This window comes from Seriola dumerili, unplaced genomic scaffold, assembly GCF_002260705.1.
Source record: "Seriola dumerili isolate Sdu_G_001 unplaced genomic scaffold, Sdu_1.0 BDQW01000291.1, whole genome shotgun sequence".
Taxonomy (NCBI): Eukaryota; Metazoa; Chordata; class Actinopteri; order Carangiformes; family Carangidae; genus Seriola; species Seriola dumerili.
Genome location: NW_019174546.1, coordinates 5,116,942 through 5,137,436, shown reverse-complemented (window position 1 = coordinate 5,137,436; position 20,495 = coordinate 5,116,942). Strand labels below are relative to the sequence as shown.

Genomic DNA, 20,495 nt, shown 5'->3' with positions numbered 1-20,495 from the left:
AATTTTGGGAAATGTACTTTCTTGCAAAGAGTTAAATGGGAGAATTGATACCCCTCTCCTGTCTATATGAAGCATCTGTTTAGCTTAGCTTAGCTTAGCATAAAGACAGGAAACAGTGAGCAACAGCTAGCTGGGTCCAACAGTAACAAAACCCACCTACTGGTAAGAATTTCTTTTCTTTTTACCTTTGGACAAAGACAAGCTAGCTGTTTCTCCCTGGTTCCTGTCTTTATGCTAAGCTGAGCTAATGTGCTAATGTGCTTAGCTTAGCTGGCTAACAGACATGAAAGCAGTATCAATCTTTTCATCTAATTTTCAGCAAGAAAATAAACAAGGTGTAGGTCATAAAAATGTAGAACTATTCCTTTAAAGAAAAAAAAATACTACTGTTTGTCAACTGATAAGAAACATCAACTTTTAAATGAAGAAAATACAAACTGATGGAGAATGACTGACAAAACTATCAAATACAGGAAAGAAAGAAATATGAGTCAATAAAGAAAATCCCTGAGGGATAAAATCCTACTGATAACTGAACTAAAGGACGTTTCAAGAATAAAGATGATTGGATTTTCATGTACAGTACTTTAAAATTATGATTGCACAAGGTAATCGCAGAATTTTTTTTTTAGCTAGCTAATGCAACTAAACCAGATGGGCAAAGATTCAGCTTCTCAACAGTGACAAGAACAGCTATGCTTGTTTTTTAATAAGCATGCCATTGAGAGCATGACTGCATACAATGACTCATTAACAATGGAATGAATAAATGGATGTTGAATGCGACACAAATTCTGCATTCAATAAGATGTGCCATTCAGATGAGAAAGAATTATTGTTTTTTGCTTGTGGAGGAAGAATGGGACGGAAGGATGGAGAGCAAAGATAAAAGAAGGTGAATGGAAGGAAGGAAAAGGCAGAATGGGATTAGGTAGAGAGGGAGGGAATAAACGATGGATGGAATGCGGTAAGGAGGGATGGAGGGCGAATGAAAAAGATGAAGGATGAAAAGAGGGAAAAGGGTCGAAGGATGGAAGGAAGGAAGGTAGGATGGAATTAGAAATGGAAGGAATAAAGGATGGAATGCAGCATGGAAGGATGGACGGTGGAGATGAAAGAAAAGAAAGAAGAAAGCAAAAGGAGAGAGGAAGTAAAAGTAGAGGAACACTTTGTTAAGTTCTCTTATCAGGAGAGGTCTGTGAGTCCGCTGCCTTGCTCGATGACCGCCTTAGCGAACTGCTTGAAGACACGGTCCATGTAAGTGCTCTGTCGAGGCCACAGGCCCTCGAGGAAGCCAATATGGCCGCCATGACAGGTAATAAGCAGGGCCAGGTTGGGATTCTGCTTCACTGCCTCCACTGGAATGGCTGCAAAGGAAACAAAGCATTCAGGTCTATTTTCTCCTACAGTGGGCTAGTTTCCATTCCTAAAGCTACTCCATTCGTACTGACAGCCAGCACATACTGGTTACTGTTTTATTATGTATTATTAGTATCGTTATAAGTTCATTGAGAGCAGTTATTATAATTTGCTTTGAGGAAATAAAAAAAATCGTCATAACGAAAGCTCCATAGTGAGGTCAGGATTGTACAGGAAGTCTTATTTTGCAGAACATGGCCGGGACTCACCATGAGATGGAGAGAAGACATCATCAGCAGCGTTCAGGCACAGCATTGGCACCTGAACAGATTTCAGCCTGTGGACGGGACTGGCGTCATGGTAGTAGTCGTCATTGGTGGGATAACCAAACATTATGGAGGTGAACCTCTCATCAAACTCTCTGATGGTCCTTGCCTGTAGTGGGTCGGGTAACATCATTAACTTCTGGCCATCTCATTTAATTAGATTAGCATTTGCAGCCAGGTGTCACTGAAAATAATCCCTACCTTCATGACATGATCGATGTCGTAACACTTTTCAAGCACTGGTCTGTGTCTGGAGGGGAGATTAAAAATAAAACTGTCACCCACTGCTGTTAGGGGAAATAATGTGCATTCGAAGATGTCCCTCAAGGATGCTGACAAGGTTGTAAGCACCTAATGAAACAACAATCGAGCTCAACTTTCAAAGTAAAAGCATTACTGTGCATTTGTATCATTTACCGGAATACATTGAGAGAATTATAATTGTTACAAACATGCTTTTTTTTTTTCCAGCAGCTAACAAATGAAAAAAACAGCAGTAGTTCTGCCTAACACTGCAAAAACCAAACCTTAAATCAGCATATAAAACCCAGTTATTCAAGCTCATGAAATGTTTAGCCCCTTGCACAAGCTGTGAGTTAGCGGCCGTGTTAATCCCGCTCTGGCCTTGGCTGACCTGTGCACAGACGCTTGTAGGCAGCTGGTGAGGTAGGAGTTGAAGAGGAAACGGTCCAGGGGTTTTTCCAGCGAAGCGGTGCACTCAAATACGTCCCAGCCTGCTGAGAAGACTACAACACCTTTCAGGCAGGTTTCCCGGCCCTTGCGCCCCAAATAATTGGCCAGCATCATCCTGGATAGGGAGAGGGGCGAGAGGAGAGGGCAGATGGGGAAAAAGAGAGGGACTGGGAGATGTTCCATTTCTGACCAATCCTTCAATTCATGAGATTAGAGCTGTGCAGTAAAAAAAAAGAAAAAAAAAAAAAAACCTTCTCTGGCATGCTGCACCGAACGACTGAAGTGATACTACAGCTCCTTTGCCTCCCTTTTGGTAGCATTTGGCATAAACCAATCACAGACTTACTGCAGTACTAATGTTGGAACATGTTATGTCAGCCGATTTCTGGGTATTACTATGTATTTTAGTTGCAGGTTTAGTTACCACTGAGTCGCCAACAAATGCGTGATGTTGACCTCTACACCTTTAAGATTTGTTTGGATCGTTGCCTGCACTGAAATGTCCAGTCAGCTGATAGTGAGTGGCTTCATTACCCGCCCATGGATACTCCAGCAGCCATGATTGGAGCAGCTTCATTGGTCTTCTGGATGTGCTCAATAACAGTCTCCAGATCCTCTGTGTTGGCCGCACAGTAGGTCCTCGGGGTCTGGATGTGACACGAAGACAATACAGTCACTCTTTTCTTCCTGTTTCTGTCTCTATTTAAAATATAACAAGGACTCAACATGAAGAAATGGTGAATTATAAGATGCTTGCCTCCAAAAGATATACATGCCATTTATTTATTTTCTATTAGGGCTACTTCATCTTGTCAGATATCAGTCACACTCAACTTTTTTCACAAAGATATTCCACCTACAGTATCTAACCACTTTCTCTGGTTATGTGATCAAATGAGGAAAACAACTAGCTAAAGCAAGCAAGCATCACTTGGAAATAAATATACAGTAGCTGAAGACAGAACAATTAGCCTGCAGTGTCGGCTACAGTGGACATCGTCAGGCGTGGACCGAACTCTTTCAGGACTCACACACAAAGGCTGCCATCCCTGCCCATAGAAAATGAACATAAAGGGATTAAAGTGTCAGTGTCAGTGTACTGAACAGTGCGTATGTGATAGTCCCCCCCCAATGTCACTGTGTAGCCCCAGTGGCCTAATGGATAAGGCACTGGCCTCCTAAGCCAGGGATTGTGGGTTCGAGTCCCATCTGGGGTGTGTAACAACAAATAATCCATAGACCTCAGGGTCCAAAACCCAGAATTCAATGGATTGAAACTATTACTTCCTTTCCAAAAAAAAAAAAACTGATTATCTTTGAACTGTAGGTTGCACAAGACATGTAAAGATGTTATCTAAGGTTTAGGGAAACACTAACACATTCTTGACTAAACAATAAAACTGATTAATTGGCAAACATCCAAACCATTGTTGGAAACACGTATGAGGATCAACATGATTCACTAAATCAGCTTTAAACCTTAAAAAAGTAATTATGCAATTGGTCATTTTTGTTATAATGATTATGATTATGATTATTCTGCTGTGTTTTTCTTTTTTCTCCTAAAAGTTATATTTTGCTCTGTCTCATCTATGAGGCACATTTACTTTTTACCTGTATAACATACTGTATATTCAATTCTTTTTTGAATGTTGCAAAGGTGCAACTTTCCAGTTAATATTGACAAATACCATGTGATCACTGTTCAATTTGTGTATTTCTGGCTCTGATAAAAAATTTAAAAAAACACTGTTCAAGGTTTTTTTTTGGAAAAGAGGTAAAAATCCCTTCAGTTTGAGACACAGTTGTCAGACACAGCAGGTTACTTAACATTATAAAACAAAGCAGCTCTAATTTGAAGGAGCCTAAATTCTCAGGAGGCTGTTGAATCTCCAGCTCTTCAAGGCCCTTCATTAAGATTCAAGCAGAAACTCGGGCAAAGAAAATTCCTGTTTTTCTACTCTCTTATGGTTCCTCTACGAGGCACGCACAGGTTTTGGACTTTGTAGCAAAAGACCACAACTTACAAATTGAATTATAACAAATAAAGTTATATAAAGCAAAAATAAAATACATATTGTTATGGGGAATATTTGAGCAGACTTAAACTTCTGCACTGCAAAGCCACTCCACAGGAAAGCGTAACGTAATGGGCTTCTTTTTTTTTTTTTACAAGATCCAGAAATAGGGCAAAAGGCACTTAGGACAGCTTTTGAGGCAGGGGGCATCTTTCACACAGTGGGTCATTCCAAAGCGCTGGCCTATTTAAACAATGGAGGATATTCACACTAACTGGACACAGAGAAAACACTCACGGGAGCGTACAATTGCTAAATCATTTGCATAGAATATAATTCCCCTCTGACATGAGGGAGAAAATTCCCTCTTCACCACCATCTCTTGGTACAGCGCCAAGGTTACAATGTCCAACTTCTGTTTTTTTCTAAATCTGAGAACAGCTGAGCCAACCAAACTCTGGATATGACCTAGAATACAGGTTTAAATCAATCTGAGTGACACTGGACATTTTGCTTCAGTGTCACATTTATAGTTTTTTTTTTTTTTTTTTTTTTGCAGCTGAGACAGAGTAGACAGCAGCAGGACACATCAGCCATTGATTCAGATTTACACCCACTAAAAGGAACATTAGATTGATTGTGGGCAATCCCTGCCTGTAATGAAACACCATTTGTGCTTTGGATGAGATCTCTGTATGGTAGTGATGGCATGATTAGATCAGGGTGATACGGTCGTCCATAAAGAACGTGCCTCCTGTTCCAAAGCGCAGACATATACAGACAGAGAGGGGAAACATAAAACACAGTGGGCATGCTAAGCACTATCACAGCCCATTTTGTTGGCTAAATATACCCGGGTGCAAGAGGACAGATTAAGCCAGGTGTCAGAACAGCACGTGCTCGACGAGGTCATATTTCTGTGGATCTGCATTAAAATACAGTATCTGCCTGCAACTTAATCCCTGCTGTGCAACAACATTGTCTGTGCGGCGTCTGCTCAGGCTTCCTGCGGGCTCCGTGACACGTGTGCAACTGACATACTCTGGGCTGGCCGAAGCAAAGAAAAGGACAACTCTGCTCGGAAGCTTTCACACGAAACAAATGGGAAAACTGTCCGTCCTTAACAGTCCTGTTTACCCTGTTTACATGTCTGTCTTCCTGAATATGGACAAAAACAAATAATGAAATGAAATGTCAGGTTGAAATCTGTGATACTGTAGATTCTTACCAGTAGTGTTTCACCGGAAACCCCTCTGTTGTTAAATACCACACATCTGAAATACACAAATCATATACGCTATTAAATTATTATAGTGTCACTAATGACTCCTTTAATCACATCATCTGTTGATTTTAACTGAAACAAAGTCAAGAAGAGCTGAAACAACAGGTCAATTAATCAGGTGTTTGAACAACAGAAAATTTATCCCAACATTTTAAAAACAATTTTAAGCATAAATGGAGAAAAAAAATCATTAGTTCCAGCTTCTCACATGTAAATCATTTTTGATTTTTTTTTTTTTTGGATGGTGGCATCTAAAGTTGTCACCTTGGGCTCTGGAATAATCACCTTTTTTTTTTTTTTTATATATATATCAAACAGTTTATCGAGAAAACGACTGGCAGGTTAAGCAGTGATGAAAATATTTGACTGCAGCCCTAAACAACAATGTTTCAAAGCTCTGGTAAGAGCTCCAGTAGGCTTATGCTTGTTTTTTTTCTTGTCACTACAAGTTATCAACCTCCATGCACAAAGGAACACAGTGGCCCAAATGTTTCGTGCTTAAAAAAAAAAAAAAAGCAGAAGTGAGAATATGATGAGACGTGCAGAGAGGCACAGCTGTGTGAGGACCATTCTGTTTGTAGAGCAAAGGCATCAGCATCCCCTCCTCGCCCCACACCGCAAGTCATCTATTATCTGGTGGAGTCAGACCTGCTGTTTTTATCTGTGTAACTCAGCAGCAGGGAGGGGCTAGATGTGGTGTTGGGCAAGAGGAGGGGGGAATCTGGTGGTGGTGGGGTGCTTAAACACACACTGCAGCATATACTCGGAAGCTGGTCTGGGCTAAGCTGCAAAGCTTGTACCGGGATAAGCTGTAATTCATTAAGCTACACAGACAGGGGTGAGGGGTGGAAGATGCTGAGTTTGCCGGCTCTCTTCCCATGCCTTCCCAAATCTGGGTGAAAGAATGAGTGCAGAGAATACAGAGAGGACCTATTGCAGAGGGAGAAAAGAGGAGGAGGAAAAAAAACTTGCTTCCTCTGCAACTCTTCAAGCTTGTGCTACGTTTGGCTATTTACAAAAGCAGCTCTTGACACAGAGCTTAGCTGTCTAACTTTATTTGCGCACTTCGCCTGAAATAACCCCTAGCCCCTCTCTCTCATGCACCCATTATATAAAAGTTGCAAAATCACTACAAGACAATTTAATCAATATTGGTATGACTGCGGAAGGTATTTCGTTTCTGATTGGACAAGAAATCTGTATTCTAGATGAATATCGAATTAGAACATGAAGCACATACAACGTCAGTTTTGTGATTCAGTGTCCTGAATGTGTGCTCAGCGCTGGACCTCAGCCAGGGTATCCAGCCAAGACCACCCACCTATAGCCCAGATCCCGGCTCTGTTGGACCATGTGCAGGATGTAGGACTCTCGGCTGGTGCCGGTCAGACCGGGGAGAAGGAGGACTGTGGGCCTGGTGGCGGGGTCGGGATGAGAGAGGCTGTCGTCGTTGTCAAACCAATCCAAAGAGATCTGTCCTCCATCTGCTGCCTTAATAAGTTCACTGCAGAGACGAGCGGGACACGCAACTCAGCAACACGGGTCTTTCTGAACATTATCTTCTCTCTGTATCTCTATGTGTCTATTTATTTCTCTGATTTGTTTGTTTCAAACGTGTGCACACACTCAAGTACACACACATATTGATGAGAAAAAGTACTAAAATCAATATTAGATTTGGGTTTAAGTTCACATCTTCTTACTAAATGGTCATTTAAAAAGGATACAATACTCAATTCTCTGCACAATTAATACTTTCTGCTCAGCTCCAGGTAAACTGTGTCATTGTATCCATCACACACGCTGCCAAAGGGGGATCGGATATGTGAGTAGAATGCTCAGTGACAGCTCCCTCATTTCCCTTGTGATCATCTTGTCAGTATGCTTTGCAACACACAGCAAGTTAAGATAAGGAGGAGGGCACTGCACCAGTGGGTTCTTATGGTCAATCAATTTCTGGGCTGTACAACCCCAGCCTGGCAGATGAGGTAATTCATTCCCAGTGCCAGTGTATTTGAAAACCTGCACTGCACACAGACACACGCAGCAGCCCGTGAGCCGACTTGGCCGACCAGTGGTAAAGACATCAGCATGAAATTACAGAACCGCCATGAAATATGCACCTGCGGCTAGCCTTTAAAGTCAGGGAGGGCCAATCCAGAGTGTCCAGCGCTCAAAGTAGGAGGGGACTTTCTTGCCAGTCCTCTGCTGGGACAACAAGATGAGTGAAATTTCACCCCGGACAGCGTATGACAAATAGGACAGTTTTCACGGCGTCTGTCCTTGGGTCGACCTTGTGTAACTTCATTATGGGGGGTGGGGGGGTGGGGGTGGACGTCCTGTTGTCCCCAGAGGAAATGTGATAATAACTTCAGCCATCGTGACCATCAGTCTTACCATGTTTGATAACAGAGTTGGACTGGGTTGGATATAGTCGCTGTGCATTATGGGAATATTTATCTCCTTGACTCAGGGGGACAGCGGACAGTCAATGGCAGCGTGAAGGTCCTTGGGACAGACAAATTACGGGACTAATAATTCAACTTAAGAATTCAAAACTGCCAAATAACTGATTTCTTCTACTGATTACCAATATTAATGATAAATACTAGAGACTTAATTGATTTTAAATTTATTAATCTTATTTTTATGATAGGTTAAGATTTATTTTTGTATGTGAAGGGTGAACAAAGCAAGAACTACAAATAGTTTGATGGGCCACATCAGAACAAAACAAAAACTACATTTACAGAAATTGATTTTTTATTTCAGTCCAACTCCAAATGGTTGGCTGATACATAACACTTAATCACATCACATAATATATGTACAATTTATATTAAATACAGATACACGCACACTTAGCCAAAAAGCATGGCCATGTCAATTAGGGAATGTCAGGGAATGCACATTGAACAAATTACATGAGGATGTAACAAGAATAAATAAATAATAAATAGTAATAATGAAAAATAAGGCTCTCTTAATTCATTTTAATCTCCTTTATACGCAGGGGGTAAAGAATGCAGTGCCAATTAATCTTCAACAGAATGTACATTATCGAGCAGCAGGCCGGGCAGCCCAAGCCTGCATCGTGGCACAAAAGATCTCTTTCTCCTCTGAGCTTTTGAGTCTTGGTTAAGAACAAGACTGGGATTTGTTTCCAGTTGTGAAACTGGAAAAAAAGAAATCAGGGAACAGACAATGGCAGTTTCTCAAAGGCCAAGCTAGGTTTAGAAGTTTCTTAACAAAGCTGTGCACAGTGGGCATGGAAAAAATCTGATTGTTTTCCCTCACAATTACTAACTCTAGAATGGCAGAGCAAGACAGCTGTCATATTCAATACACATTTACTGTACTGTGTCAAAGGTGAACTTTCTAGCTTGCATGCTTCACGTTTATCTCTCTCTGGATATGACCTCTATGACTTAATCCGTTTTATGAGTGCAAATGCACGTGATGTCTGTCTGCTCGCAGGGAGAAACCCATTTTTCAGTTTGGGAAAAGAAACATCTTGTGTAATGGATAATCAGTATGTCAGTCATGGTGAGGACTTACTTTCTGTAAACCACCCCAGGTTTGGCTGTGACAAAGGGTCTCAGCAGAGTCTGGATGCGGCTCTCCCAGCACCAAAAGGTGGGGTAGTAGGTCTCTGACACCACCGGACATTGCTCCCTCAGAAACTGGTAGAACTTCTTACCCCCCGAGATGAGCTGTGGCTTCTGAAAAATAAGAGTGAATGAAGTGTGTCACAGGTTGTGAGTTAAAAAATGACTTTTAATTACTGAGATGTTATTTAATATCACAACAGATCCATCACACACTGTGATAAAACATTATTTTAGCTCTAAGCAATGTTTTGTTTCATCATGTGTCCTAACACATCTAAATCATTTTTTAAATGGTTACATCGATTTCTTTAAACTGAACATCAACTCTTCTGATGCATATATCAAAACTGTTTAAACATGCAAAAATAACACTTGACAGAGGATATTATGATTAAAATCTAAAAACATCCAACTATAGCGGGGAGCAGGGTTGTTGCTGAGAACAGCCTCCTGACCATAGAGTGTGAAGTATATGAGATAAACACAGCACATCTGCATGGACCTGCGGTTTAGGCCTTTATTACACATGGACAGACCGAGAATAAACGCTTGGCATGCATTAGCTTTGCATAATTAAAATGAACAGCCATACACGTTATATATATTGAGATGTAGATTCAATAGTATACATGTGTTGCTTAATTTGGACTATTAACTACTTATTTTGTTTTTTAAGTCATCCCATTGCAGAAAATGTTGGCCTTATTGGTCATGTAGCATGCGATCGAGTTCATGCCATTGGAGTTCGATTCAAACACCTTGCCGTTTAACATTTCTAACTCGGTTTTCGCTTTATTCATACCTTGTAAATGTTGAACACGCACGTGATGAACTCAATCAACAGGTAAGTCATAATTATGGAACACACATTTTGAGTCTCTCCTAGCCATCCAGTAAAAAATTACAGCAACTGAACAGCAATACATACAACCTTATACCGGCGTTTTTAGCTAACGTACAGTAACGTTAGCTTAGCTTCGCCGATGCCGACATCTAACCGTATTGCTGCCGGTTGATTTAATGCAGTTATATAAGTGCTGCACATGAACGCAGAAAATATTCATATCAGGTATGGATGCTGATTAAGAGCGCGTCTTGCTGCCTGAGATCCGTCCCACATGTGCAGGCGTGTAAGGTTTAGTCCACCGGTGCACAGATGCAACGCGATCGAAACCTCCATCAGCCAATGCACCGGGTCGGGTATCATCACACGCGTTGATGATGCCCCCGCATGAAAAGCACACATGTCGGGTTTAACTTGAACATGCAAGCTATAAGGTATAAAGAGTCCCTACACAAGCAGCCGCTCAGGTCATAAACCATATGTCAACGTTACTTACCTTCGCTACTGAAATCAAATAGTAGCAGGTGTACGCTGCGCTAAAGCCCAGCACCAGAGACAGTCCTACTCCCGAGCCGAACAGCCCAACTTTCACTTGATTTTCCAGATAATATGACAGGTCCCTTGTCAAAATGTTGAAATTGAAGTCCAGCGAGATCATTGCAAGGTCCCTGTTTTCCCCCGTACTGCAAGGACAGTGGCCAGCTCGGTTGAAATTCAGCTGTATCTGCCTGTGAGCGCACTGTGAAGGAGACAGTCAAGGGGACCGGGTGTTGGGGGGGTGTTGGGGGGGGAGGGGGGGGGGGCATATAAATATAGCAGCGAACGGTGGCGCTCTTTGACCAGTTATCAATGGAGCCGCTCACAGTCACACAGTCGCCCCCTGCAGTCAAAAGAGGTGATGTGAGCCTGGAAGTATCTCTACCCTCTGTACATCCAGCAGCATATAGTAGCTCAGCCAAAAGACATAGTAGTTGCAGAGGCAAACATGAGCGTCACTGAACACCCTCAGCCTCTAAAAAATGATCATAGTTTTACTGCAGTGGTACTGCATTAACAACCAGGAAAAGCCTGCATATAGAGCCACAGGGGGCCCAAAGGATCCAAGTTCACAGTGTAGAATTTAGTTTGTGGTAATTTAATTAACTGAACATTTTGTTTATAGTATAAGGTATGCAGTGCACCACTAATGCACATCACAAACTTAAATAATTGCAGCCTTAAAGCAACACTTAATATACATTATTACCTAATCTTGGGGTCATATCTAGTAGAGAGGGGCCTTGAGTTAAAATGTATGTTTAAGTCCCTTTTTAAATTACAGTTTATATTTTGCTTACATGGTGCATTTTAGGTAAATACTTAATACTCACAGAATACACAAAAAGCAATGAAGAGGGGGTCAATGGGGGCTCGCAGGACATTTTTTCCCCAGGGCCCTATAGTGGGCTATTCTAGTTTATGTAGTCTTATTTCGAAAGCAGTCTACCTTAGACTTGTGTTGGTATTATCAGATTAAAGCACATGCAGTCTCTGGTGAGTCAGGCCTCAAAAAATTAAATGGAATTAAGATTTGCATTTGAGGTAAATATTAATATAATTTATACATAATTTGTTGATCCTGACTACAAATGAAATTACAAGAGACTTTCTCTCCTTCAGCCAGGTCTTTGGAGTCACTTCCCATTAAGTAATAAGTGCTTCAAATCATTTTAACATCCCTAGTATTTGCTAATGTACCAATGGTCGTCATTCTGTATCCTACCTGTGTAGCCTATTTGTATGGAGTTTGGATTTGCCAACGCAAAACATTACAGACTTCAACAAAGCAAGTTGCTAATTGTTATAAATTGATTGAATAATAATAAAAAAGAATTAAATGATCACTCACTATGTCAATTATTAACTATTAACTAAGTATTCAATTTAATAGGCTAAAAATTACTAAATTCAATCTTATTTAATCTAATTATTTATTTTTAACTGTTATTATTATTATTACCAATGAGCTACTTGACACATGAATTTCCCCTAGGTTATAAATGAAGTATCTATCTATCTATCTATCTATCTATCTAATACAGTATATCTACAATGTATAGGCCTATGTGGATGTATTCATTTACGTGAGTATATATACTTATGTATAGGCTACAGTAGGCCTATGGATATGTCATATATTCATTTCACCAGTGTTGGTTTGTTAATATTCCCACGAAATACACATTTTCTATGGAAATAAATTTGTTCCAGATGCGCACGCGCGTCGTGGGCCGAACTTGTGCTTGTTTTCCAAGCCTCGCGTCTTCGGGCATTATCGTTTACCTCCGTAGCTAGTTGTTGCTCGTCTGAGATCTGAACGATGATTGACAATAATGGCGACGCGGTCATACTGAGTTGACTCCAGGGAACATCTTGGATGGAAGGTCGGCGCCATACACAACAGCATTAAGGATAAACACCCTCAGAACGACTCTTTTAACACGAGAACGACTTGCTAGCCAAGAGAGGTTTATCTTGCTAGCATTGCGATAGCTAGCAACTCAGCTCGCTAGCTTGCTAAGTTGAAGAGGTGGTATTCTTGTGTGTGGAGTGGAGGAGAGGAACAGGGAGCTTGCTGAGTAGCGAGATCTGGCTAAGCTGGCAATGTGCCTACTTAATAAGCTTTTAAGGTGATCGATTTCTTATTCTTAGGCAACACTGAGGAGGCACTGGCTTACGTTAACGTTAGCTTGTGGGAGTAGTTAGTTGTCCAGCAGCCTCCTTAGGTAGCTAACTTAGCTACTCAGCTAGCAGGCTAGCTTTGTGGATTGTTCCAGTCCTTTTCCTGTTAGGACTTGCTCCCACTTGCGTTAGGAAACTGTCCACCAGTGCACCGATAGCTGGCTAGCAAAGACTGCTAGCTTGCTAACTTGTAAGAATCGTTGTGGCATTGTGAGATATTTTCGTAAATGACCACCGGCAGGAATAACCGAGCTATGATGGAAGGAGTGGGAGCAAGAGTGGTACGCGGACCAGACTGGAAGTGGGGGAAGCAGGATGGTGGAGAGGGACATGTTGGAACAGTCAGGAGTTTTGAGAGTCCAGAGGAGGTCGTGGTTGTCTGGGATAATGGGACGGCTGCCAACTACCGTTGTTCCGGAGCATACGACGTGAGGATACTAGACAGCGCACCAACAGGTAACTTCACATCAGCTAGTTTGTCAGCACTTTCAGATTAATTGATGACACGCGTCTTCCCATGCAACAGGGTTACGCTCAACAGAGAAGATGTTGTTTTGTTGGCTGTAATTTGGGGGCTTCGGTGGATACAGTGAGAATGCTTAGACAACCAGACAGCGAGAATAAATTGTTGCTGTAATTAAAAGATTAGATTGAGCCTGTGACGCAAAATCTCAGCCTTATAAAATAGTTGTTTTACTAAAGAAACTTTTAGTGTGGAAAATTCTTGGAGGCAGCAAATTAGTTATGGCTAGTTTATTCTGTGTAATGAATACAGAAGACATATGCATGGCTCTCCCCAATTTGCATAAAATCAAGATGTCTATTTTAATGCATCCTGTCTGAACAGATGCGTGTAGCAGACATCATTGTGTGCAAGATATGGAAAAAAGCTGTGTGAGACATACAAGATATGCACGTTAGAATATGTCAACATAACTTGCTTCTCCAAATTGCCCAGTAAGAGGAAAAACATTTTCCTTGCTCAGAACAGTAGTAGGTTGTACAGTATTTGTGTAACGTATATGATTAAGGACTGCTTCACCATCCTTTAGCTTGATTCTTCTCTGTATTAGTCACATCATTACAAACCAGTACAGTTACACTTTACATGCCCACTTGATTTCATGACAGTTAATATAGCCCTCCTAATAGGTAATGAGAATATGAACACATTTCAGTGTGCCATATGCAGAGTTGTGACTGCTTAGTAAGTGGAGTAATTTTTCTGCACAGATTGTATACATATTGTTGATCGCAAAATGTTGAACAGTTATTCAAGTAGCATCACTGAGGTACAATGTACATGTATTATCACACTGATATATTAACTTTGACTAATACTGCCGCCCCCAAGGCATCAAGCATGACGGAACCATGTGTGACACCTGCCGTCAACAGCCCATCATTGGTATTCGCTGGAAATGTGCTGAGTGCACCAATTACGACCTCTGCACAACCTGTTACCATGGAGACAAACATCACCTGAGACACCGGTTCTACAGGATCACCACCCCGGGCAGTGAGAGGTTAGTTAACCCAGCAACATTTGCCATTATGCCATTGTGCTTCACCTTAAACCCACCAATGATGACATACACACAAGGTAGCCAGGTAATCACTGTACTTCACTGTGATTGGTTGGCCTACTCTTTTACTCCCATAGTTTAGCTTTATGCTGCTTTATGTGTGTGTATATGTGAGTGTGTGTGTGTGTGTGTGTGTGTGTGTGTGTGTGTGTGTGTGTGTGACATTTGAGAAGTCTTTTGTGCACCCTGCCTCTCAGGCAGACAGAATCTATCTCTGTGCTCCCAGCCCTCAGTTGCCAGGCAACAACTCAGCCTCGTTTTAGGATCCAGTCAGATCTTTTTAAAAATTTTATTAATGCAGTTCTTCCCATTTATAGAATTTAATCGAGCAGATTTCCAAGTTTTTTTTGTTTTTGTTTTTCTATTTATGTCTTCACAAGGCGGCATGGTTATGGAACAACCCTGCAGCTTGTTTTAAAAGTCTGTTTTCCTGCTGACTTTCACAGTTCAAAACTTAGTGCTTTGACTCTGCAGAGAACATTTTGCATCATGTAAGACACCTTACTGTTAACTGCAAAGACTTATAAGTGTGTAATATCTGTCTTGGAAGTTAATATATATATAAAAATAATATAAAAGAATAACACTATACATGTACATCCCACTGTTATTGCTTCATTTAGTTGCAGCAATTCCTTCTGCTTGATACTGCTTTATAAATTACTATTTGTCTGAAGTCATGCTGTCATTCAAATGGCAGTGTCATAGTGGAAGCCCCATTGTTTTCCCGTTTGCTCTTTATTTGCTGCTGGAAGTTCATGTTGATGTGTAAAATTAGCACTTACAGGAAATCAGCCCTTTCTACATGTGACCAGCAATAAATGCATTTTAGTGCGTAGGTGCTGAACTGTGAAGGCAATGGGAGGTTTACTGTAAAGCCTCCTGTGGAACTGTTGACATTGTCAGCATAATTATCTGGCATTACTAAAAGGGGAAATTATAAAAGTTTAGCTCAAACTAGAATTAGACATTTTTCGAGTTTTCAGGTTACGGCATTGGAAGTTGGGGCTGAAACTTTTGCAGTTTAGGCAATCTTCAAACTGGGGCATGATCAATGGTAAGCACACCAAGAGATCTGTGCACAATACCACTGGAACTGTGTGTGTTTAACATATGAGAGTATGTGCACGTGATGTATGCCGTCCCCCGTAAAAAAAATCACCTAAATTAGCAGGTGTTTACAGATGGATTTATTTGCATGAGGCAGCTCACTCTGGCTTTCAGCAATTTTAAAACTTTCAAACTAATGTCAAAAAAATTTTAAACAATGACCCCCTCCTTCCTGAGCACTCCTGAAAGAATCACTAATGGAAACGATGTTTCAGGCATGGGGTGTGGAAAGTGGAGACATTGTTACCAATTACTGCATGTACAGACAAGATCAAGTCAAATGAAGGACGCTTTAGTCTGTGCATTCCGAGATGCTCTACAGAGAGATTAGGGTTGCTATTGGCTAATGTGTTGTAGGAAAAAGAAGCAATCAAATAATTTACTGATTTGATTATGATCAATACTTTAAATGCAATATTTGGGATAGTGTGTATGCATGCGCGCTAAATTCCGCAACTTGCATGAAGTGATGAGACTTCATCCATTTCAGGACTATTTCACCCAAACACCATATTTTACTAAATGAACACATGGCCCAACAGCTGGCAGCCTTTTCAACCGAGTACGACTTCATTTCCCCCGGGACGGACATTACATAATGCACAATGGGTGCTGGAGGTCTCCCCAGCCCTCACTGCTCCGACAGCGTGGTGGGGTGTTTTGTTACACCACATTAGATTCTTTCACTAACTGCTGAAGAGGGAGTGGTTGGAAGCCACAAGCTGTTTGCGCTGGTTAGACGTACACTGTCCAGCTGCCGCGTCTACCATCAAAGCTGACATTGTTTGATAGTTAGAACTCAGCTGGATGGTTTATTTGCTATTACCTTTGTCATTGGTTAGGCTTTCAGCTATGCTGGAGTTTAGACTGCAGCTCACAGTGTTGTAGTGAATTAAAAATGTCAGAAATGTGCAATTGTCTACTTATCCAGTGGCTTTTATTTGCAGTGCAATGATTGTCAGGTATGGATGAAAAGGGAAGGAATTGTCAGTAAGGTGTGAAAGCCGTGCTGTTCCAAAAATGATTGTTATTCGTAATGTTACGACCTGACACCTGCAACTCGATGACACACTCGGTGATTTTAACTTTATTACAGTGGCATTCCTAAAGGCAATAGAAAGCCAAAACTTCATTTTGACCTTTTAGAAAACTATCCTCTGTGCTCCAGCCACTCTGAAATGGTGTCTCACAAATGGTGATTTCAAAGAACTGAAAAGACAGGCCAGTAATGATGTGTTGCTCACACCTCTGACAAATATTTTTAGTTTGATTTGTTTTCCTGTCATCAGTTGCCCAATCCTGAGACAGTTATAATGACTGCCGGGGGCTACGTTGTTGATACAGCAGATTAGATGCTGGTAAAACCCAGCACTCACAGTAAGATTTTTCATCTGTAGCCATGTCCCATTTTCTAAAAGTAATTTACACCATGACTTCAGAACAGTAGGCACACAGGGAAGGGCAGTTAAGGACATGAGGTAGCAGGAGGGAGGGCATCATTTTTAATCAGTTTCGGTTAACAATTATTGTGGAGCAGGCACAAGCATCCCCTCTGCAATCCACATTTGCTTGTAATTAAAAAAAAACAAATCAATTGATCCATGTAAACAGAGCCCCTGTAAACACCTGCTGTTGAGTCCTTTGTCTGACACTGTGATATGAGTGATTAAAGTTTAGTCCAAATGAAAGTAATTGTCTTTGCATTTGAACCTTTTATCTGTGCAGAGTACTTTTGGAGTCACGTCGCAAGTCAAAGAAAATCACAGCCAGAGGGATCTTCACTGGTGGCCGGGTGGTGAGAGGCGTGGACTGGCAGTGGGAGGACCAGGATGGAGGCAACGGGAGGAGAGGAAAGGTAGGGTAACAGCCCCTCAAGCAAAAACCTGCAGTTGTGACCTGTAAATATGTACAATATTGATATGATGAAATGCTCAACAGCGAACATTGTCCCATTCATCTACACACACACACACACACACACACACACACACACACACACACACATATTTATATATAATAATATATATATATATATATATATTTATGTGTGTGTGTGTATGTCTGTCTGTCTGTGTGTGTGTCATCAGTGGATAGTCATCAGTGGTTTCTAGCTTATTATCTTCGCTTCTCATTATTTTTTTTCCAAATAACTTTTCACATTACCCAAGAGCTTGTCTGTGTCCCAGTCCCATCCAGGTGTGTTAAGTAAAAGTAAATGGCGCTTGATGCAAAGGTTCAGTGGTAATAAAAAGAAAGAACATTTGTCTCCAATAAATCCCAATTCCCAAGTGAGCTTTAAGCGTGCAGATACATTTCTAAATTTTGCTGAATGAACACCGCTGCTGAAAGATACTGCTGAAAAAATATGGCCAAACTTGTCCCAACTTTATTTCAGAGCAGCACAGTTAAGTGGATAATAAATCCTTGGAGGTAAGGCAGGCTTGGTGAGCGTGCCAGAGGCAATCAGAACCACGTGTGTGCCACTGACGGGAGCATGACCACCTGGGAGGGTTGTGTATAAGTGAAAAAACAAGGATCACTTGCCTTAAACAGTCCTAGGGAGGAAAAAACAATCTTGCATCCCAGGATATGATTTGATTTGAAGTGTGCAGGAGCCTCGACCAAAACAGGAAGGGCACTGCCTGACACAACATTTTGGTAGTATGGACATATAAAGGCGAAAGAGTGCACAAACAATTCACTCCTGTAAAGCCCAGCTAGGTGTGCTGCGCTGTACAGCACTAATATCTCATATCTATCATTTTGCAGACATTTTTAAGTTAAGTAAATTATATTTATCTGTAATCCATTGTATTGCATTCATTAACCAAAATTAGCACCTTGTCCTAAATGACTAATTGAAAATATATTTCTTGATTGTGGTTCTCTCTAGCAAACACAGTTTTGCTAAATTTATACAGCTATGGCGAATAATCCAGATACTCTGCAGGAGGATTCCTAATATTGTGCACAGAGTTTAGGGAATTATCAAAATGTAATTACTAAATTTGTACAGAAACGAACTGAAAAACCTTTATTCCTTAGTTTCTTTCCACTGATCCCTATTCATCTTTACTGAGGCTATTAACAGATTTCCTTGCTGCAGGTTATTCCAGGCTTGAATACCTCATTAGAAAGTAATACAATGTCTGATGAGGTTGCATTTGTTTAGCATACCCTATTTACATTTATACTGTAACTGTGCTGTAAAGTGCTTCTATTTTGACTATGGTCCAGACCCCAGAGTATTCAATTTAAGAGCCCCTCCAGGCAATTTAAGACTTCATTTTGCTGTGTTATTTAATGGCATATCTCATTACGGTTTTATGATGCTGTAAGCAATATGCTTTCCAGAAAACTGCTATTACATGTCCTCCAGCTTAGATGTTGCCTTAGTTTAGCATGAATATTAGCTCCTAAGGCCCATTAATCAATTACCTCTGGAAGGGACCTGAAAATAATTTAACAATTTGATTTCTGTATTTACTTAGGGCAAAGCTTTTAATTAAAGAATTCATTTACTCCACCACAGCTCTTCTCTTGACACTTTCTCAATGTTATGAAAGTGTTGCACTGCTTGTGATCAAGAGAGAATTGTCTAATGTAAAAAAATCCCAAACTTATCTTCCAAATTTAAATAGATTTAGCAGTCCCCCATTCATAGCTCATTGCTTATTTACGCCTATAACCATTTTCCTCAGCTTACAGTGCCCTTCAAAAGTTTTTAGAAAAGCTGTGAGCTGCTACTTACTATAAAAGTCAAGTATGGCATTAGTCATAATGTAGTACAAGTACCAGCTCCAGAAAAACCTGTGTAAAATTTTGGGGGCAGATTTGTTTGTGCACTGTTAAGGGGTACGATAAAGCCGAGGTGAGAACCGTGGTTTAAATAAGATTAATGGCCCAAACCACCATGAAAAAACTATATAAATACAGAAAGCAGCTACTAGCCCTTTACCTTTTATATAATAATAATTTTTGTATCTTTGGAGGAAGGGCAGTGACAGTAATTAATCATCTTTGCTGTTTCCATGATGATAGGAGTGTTTTCTAAATTATCTTCTAAATGTGTCTAGAGCAGTTTCTCAAGTGTTTGCGAATTCTGTAAAAATGTATGTCCTAAATATATGTTGGAGACCTAATTGACATGATCATGAAGAGAAGATGCTTCCCAGACTCACTTAAGGATACCGCATAACTGCAAACCACTGTTTGTATCCAGCTCTTCAGTGGTGGAAAAGTACATGGCTCTTGATTTTAGCAACTTCCTGAATTCATCAAAGATGATTTTGCTGGCCAATTTGGATACTCAGAGCTTTGTTTATTACGCACATGGGGGAAAAGCAGCTAATTCCCTTTCATTGGGGGAAGAAGAGTTAGTCCCCTGAAACCTTTATCAGAACAAAACTGTTGTACATTTTTGGGATGGAACATTATGTGTCAAAGGTTCCTTGTTCTGATAAGTAATATCTCCCACAGGCTCTGTCTCTGTGGTCTGGCTGAACTAGGCTTGTCTTTGTTTTATTTATTTGTTTTCCCCTTGCAAATAAACACAGTGATGGTTGCAAAAGTTTAATTAAAACATTCTTGCGGATTGCACAAGTATTCCCATTTGGTAAGAAAAAAAAGTAAAACAATAAAAGGTTTAGTATTGACTGTAAAAATGCAACGCAGGGAGAATTAAACCCCAGGAATCAAAACCTAATCAAATTTGTTCTTGATAAGTCCCACACCTAATATTTCTCAGCAGAAATAATAAAACTTTCCTTGTAGAGAAAAAAAAAACTGTGATGGTGCATCTGACACTACAGTGTATAGGTTTACTCAACATGTTCTTGCCAGTGACTTTTGCTCTCCTCTGTCACATGCACCATGTTAAAAAAAAAAAGTGCCATAAAAAGCTAATACTCTAAGCCTCAAAGTGCAAACTGGCACTCTTTAC

At 40.6% G+C, this 20,495-nt stretch overlaps 2 protein-coding genes and 1 non-coding gene across 4 annotated transcripts in view; 2 read left to right on the top strand and 1 right to left on the bottom strand.

Moving 5' to 3' along the window:
* Positions 1–1,084: 1,084 nt before the first annotated feature.
* Positions 1,085–10,880, bottom strand: abhd3 (abhydrolase domain containing 3). The gene is made up of 9 exons (XM_022758324.1): positions 10,633–10,880; positions 9,240–9,403; positions 7,003–7,185; positions 5,625–5,670; positions 2,913–3,025; positions 2,320–2,493; positions 1,887–1,935; positions 1,629–1,794; positions 1,085–1,367 (listed from the first exon to the last, which is right to left on the bottom strand). Exons 1-9 carry the CDS (start codon positions 10,792–10,794, stop codon positions 1,186–1,188), a joined length of 1,239 nt encoding a protein of 412 aa, XP_022614045.1. The 5' UTR covers positions 10,795–10,880; the 3' UTR covers positions 1,085–1,185.
* trnar-ccu lies at positions 3,523–3,595 on the top strand. Its single transcript has one exon. It is a non-coding gene; the product is annotated as a tRNA-Arg (tRNA).
* A 1,597-nt stretch (positions 10,881–12,477) lies between the features above and the next one.
* Positions 12,478–20,495, top strand: part of mib1 (mindbomb E3 ubiquitin protein ligase 1) — a 53,120-nt gene continuing 45,102 nt past the window's right edge. For both annotated transcript variants that reach the window (XM_022758130.1, XM_022758131.1), the window contains exons 1-3: positions 12,478–13,313; positions 14,212–14,383; positions 17,279–17,408. In XM_022758130.1, coding sequence (XP_022613851.1) covers positions 13,085–13,313; positions 14,212–14,383; positions 17,279–17,408 — 531 coding nt within the window. In that variant the 5' untranslated portion in view covers positions 12,478–13,084. The remainder of the gene's footprint in view (positions 13,314–14,211; positions 14,384–17,278; positions 17,409–20,495) is intronic.

Excerpts from the sequence above, each read along its gene's own strand:
- abhd3 (XM_022758324.1), bottom strand. The coding sequence starts at position 10,794 with ATGATCTCGCTGGACTTCAATTTCAACATTTTGACAAGGGACCTGTCA. Across the intron at positions 7,186-9,239 it reads CCTGGGGTGGTTTACAGAAA|TGAACTTATTAAGGCAGCAG; the intron begins GTAAGTCCTCAC and ends TCGTCTCTGCAG. Across the intron at positions 1,936-2,319 it reads CTACAAGCGTCTGTGCACAG|ACACAGACCAGTGCTTGAAA; the intron begins GTCAGCCAAGGC and ends TCTCCCCTCCAG.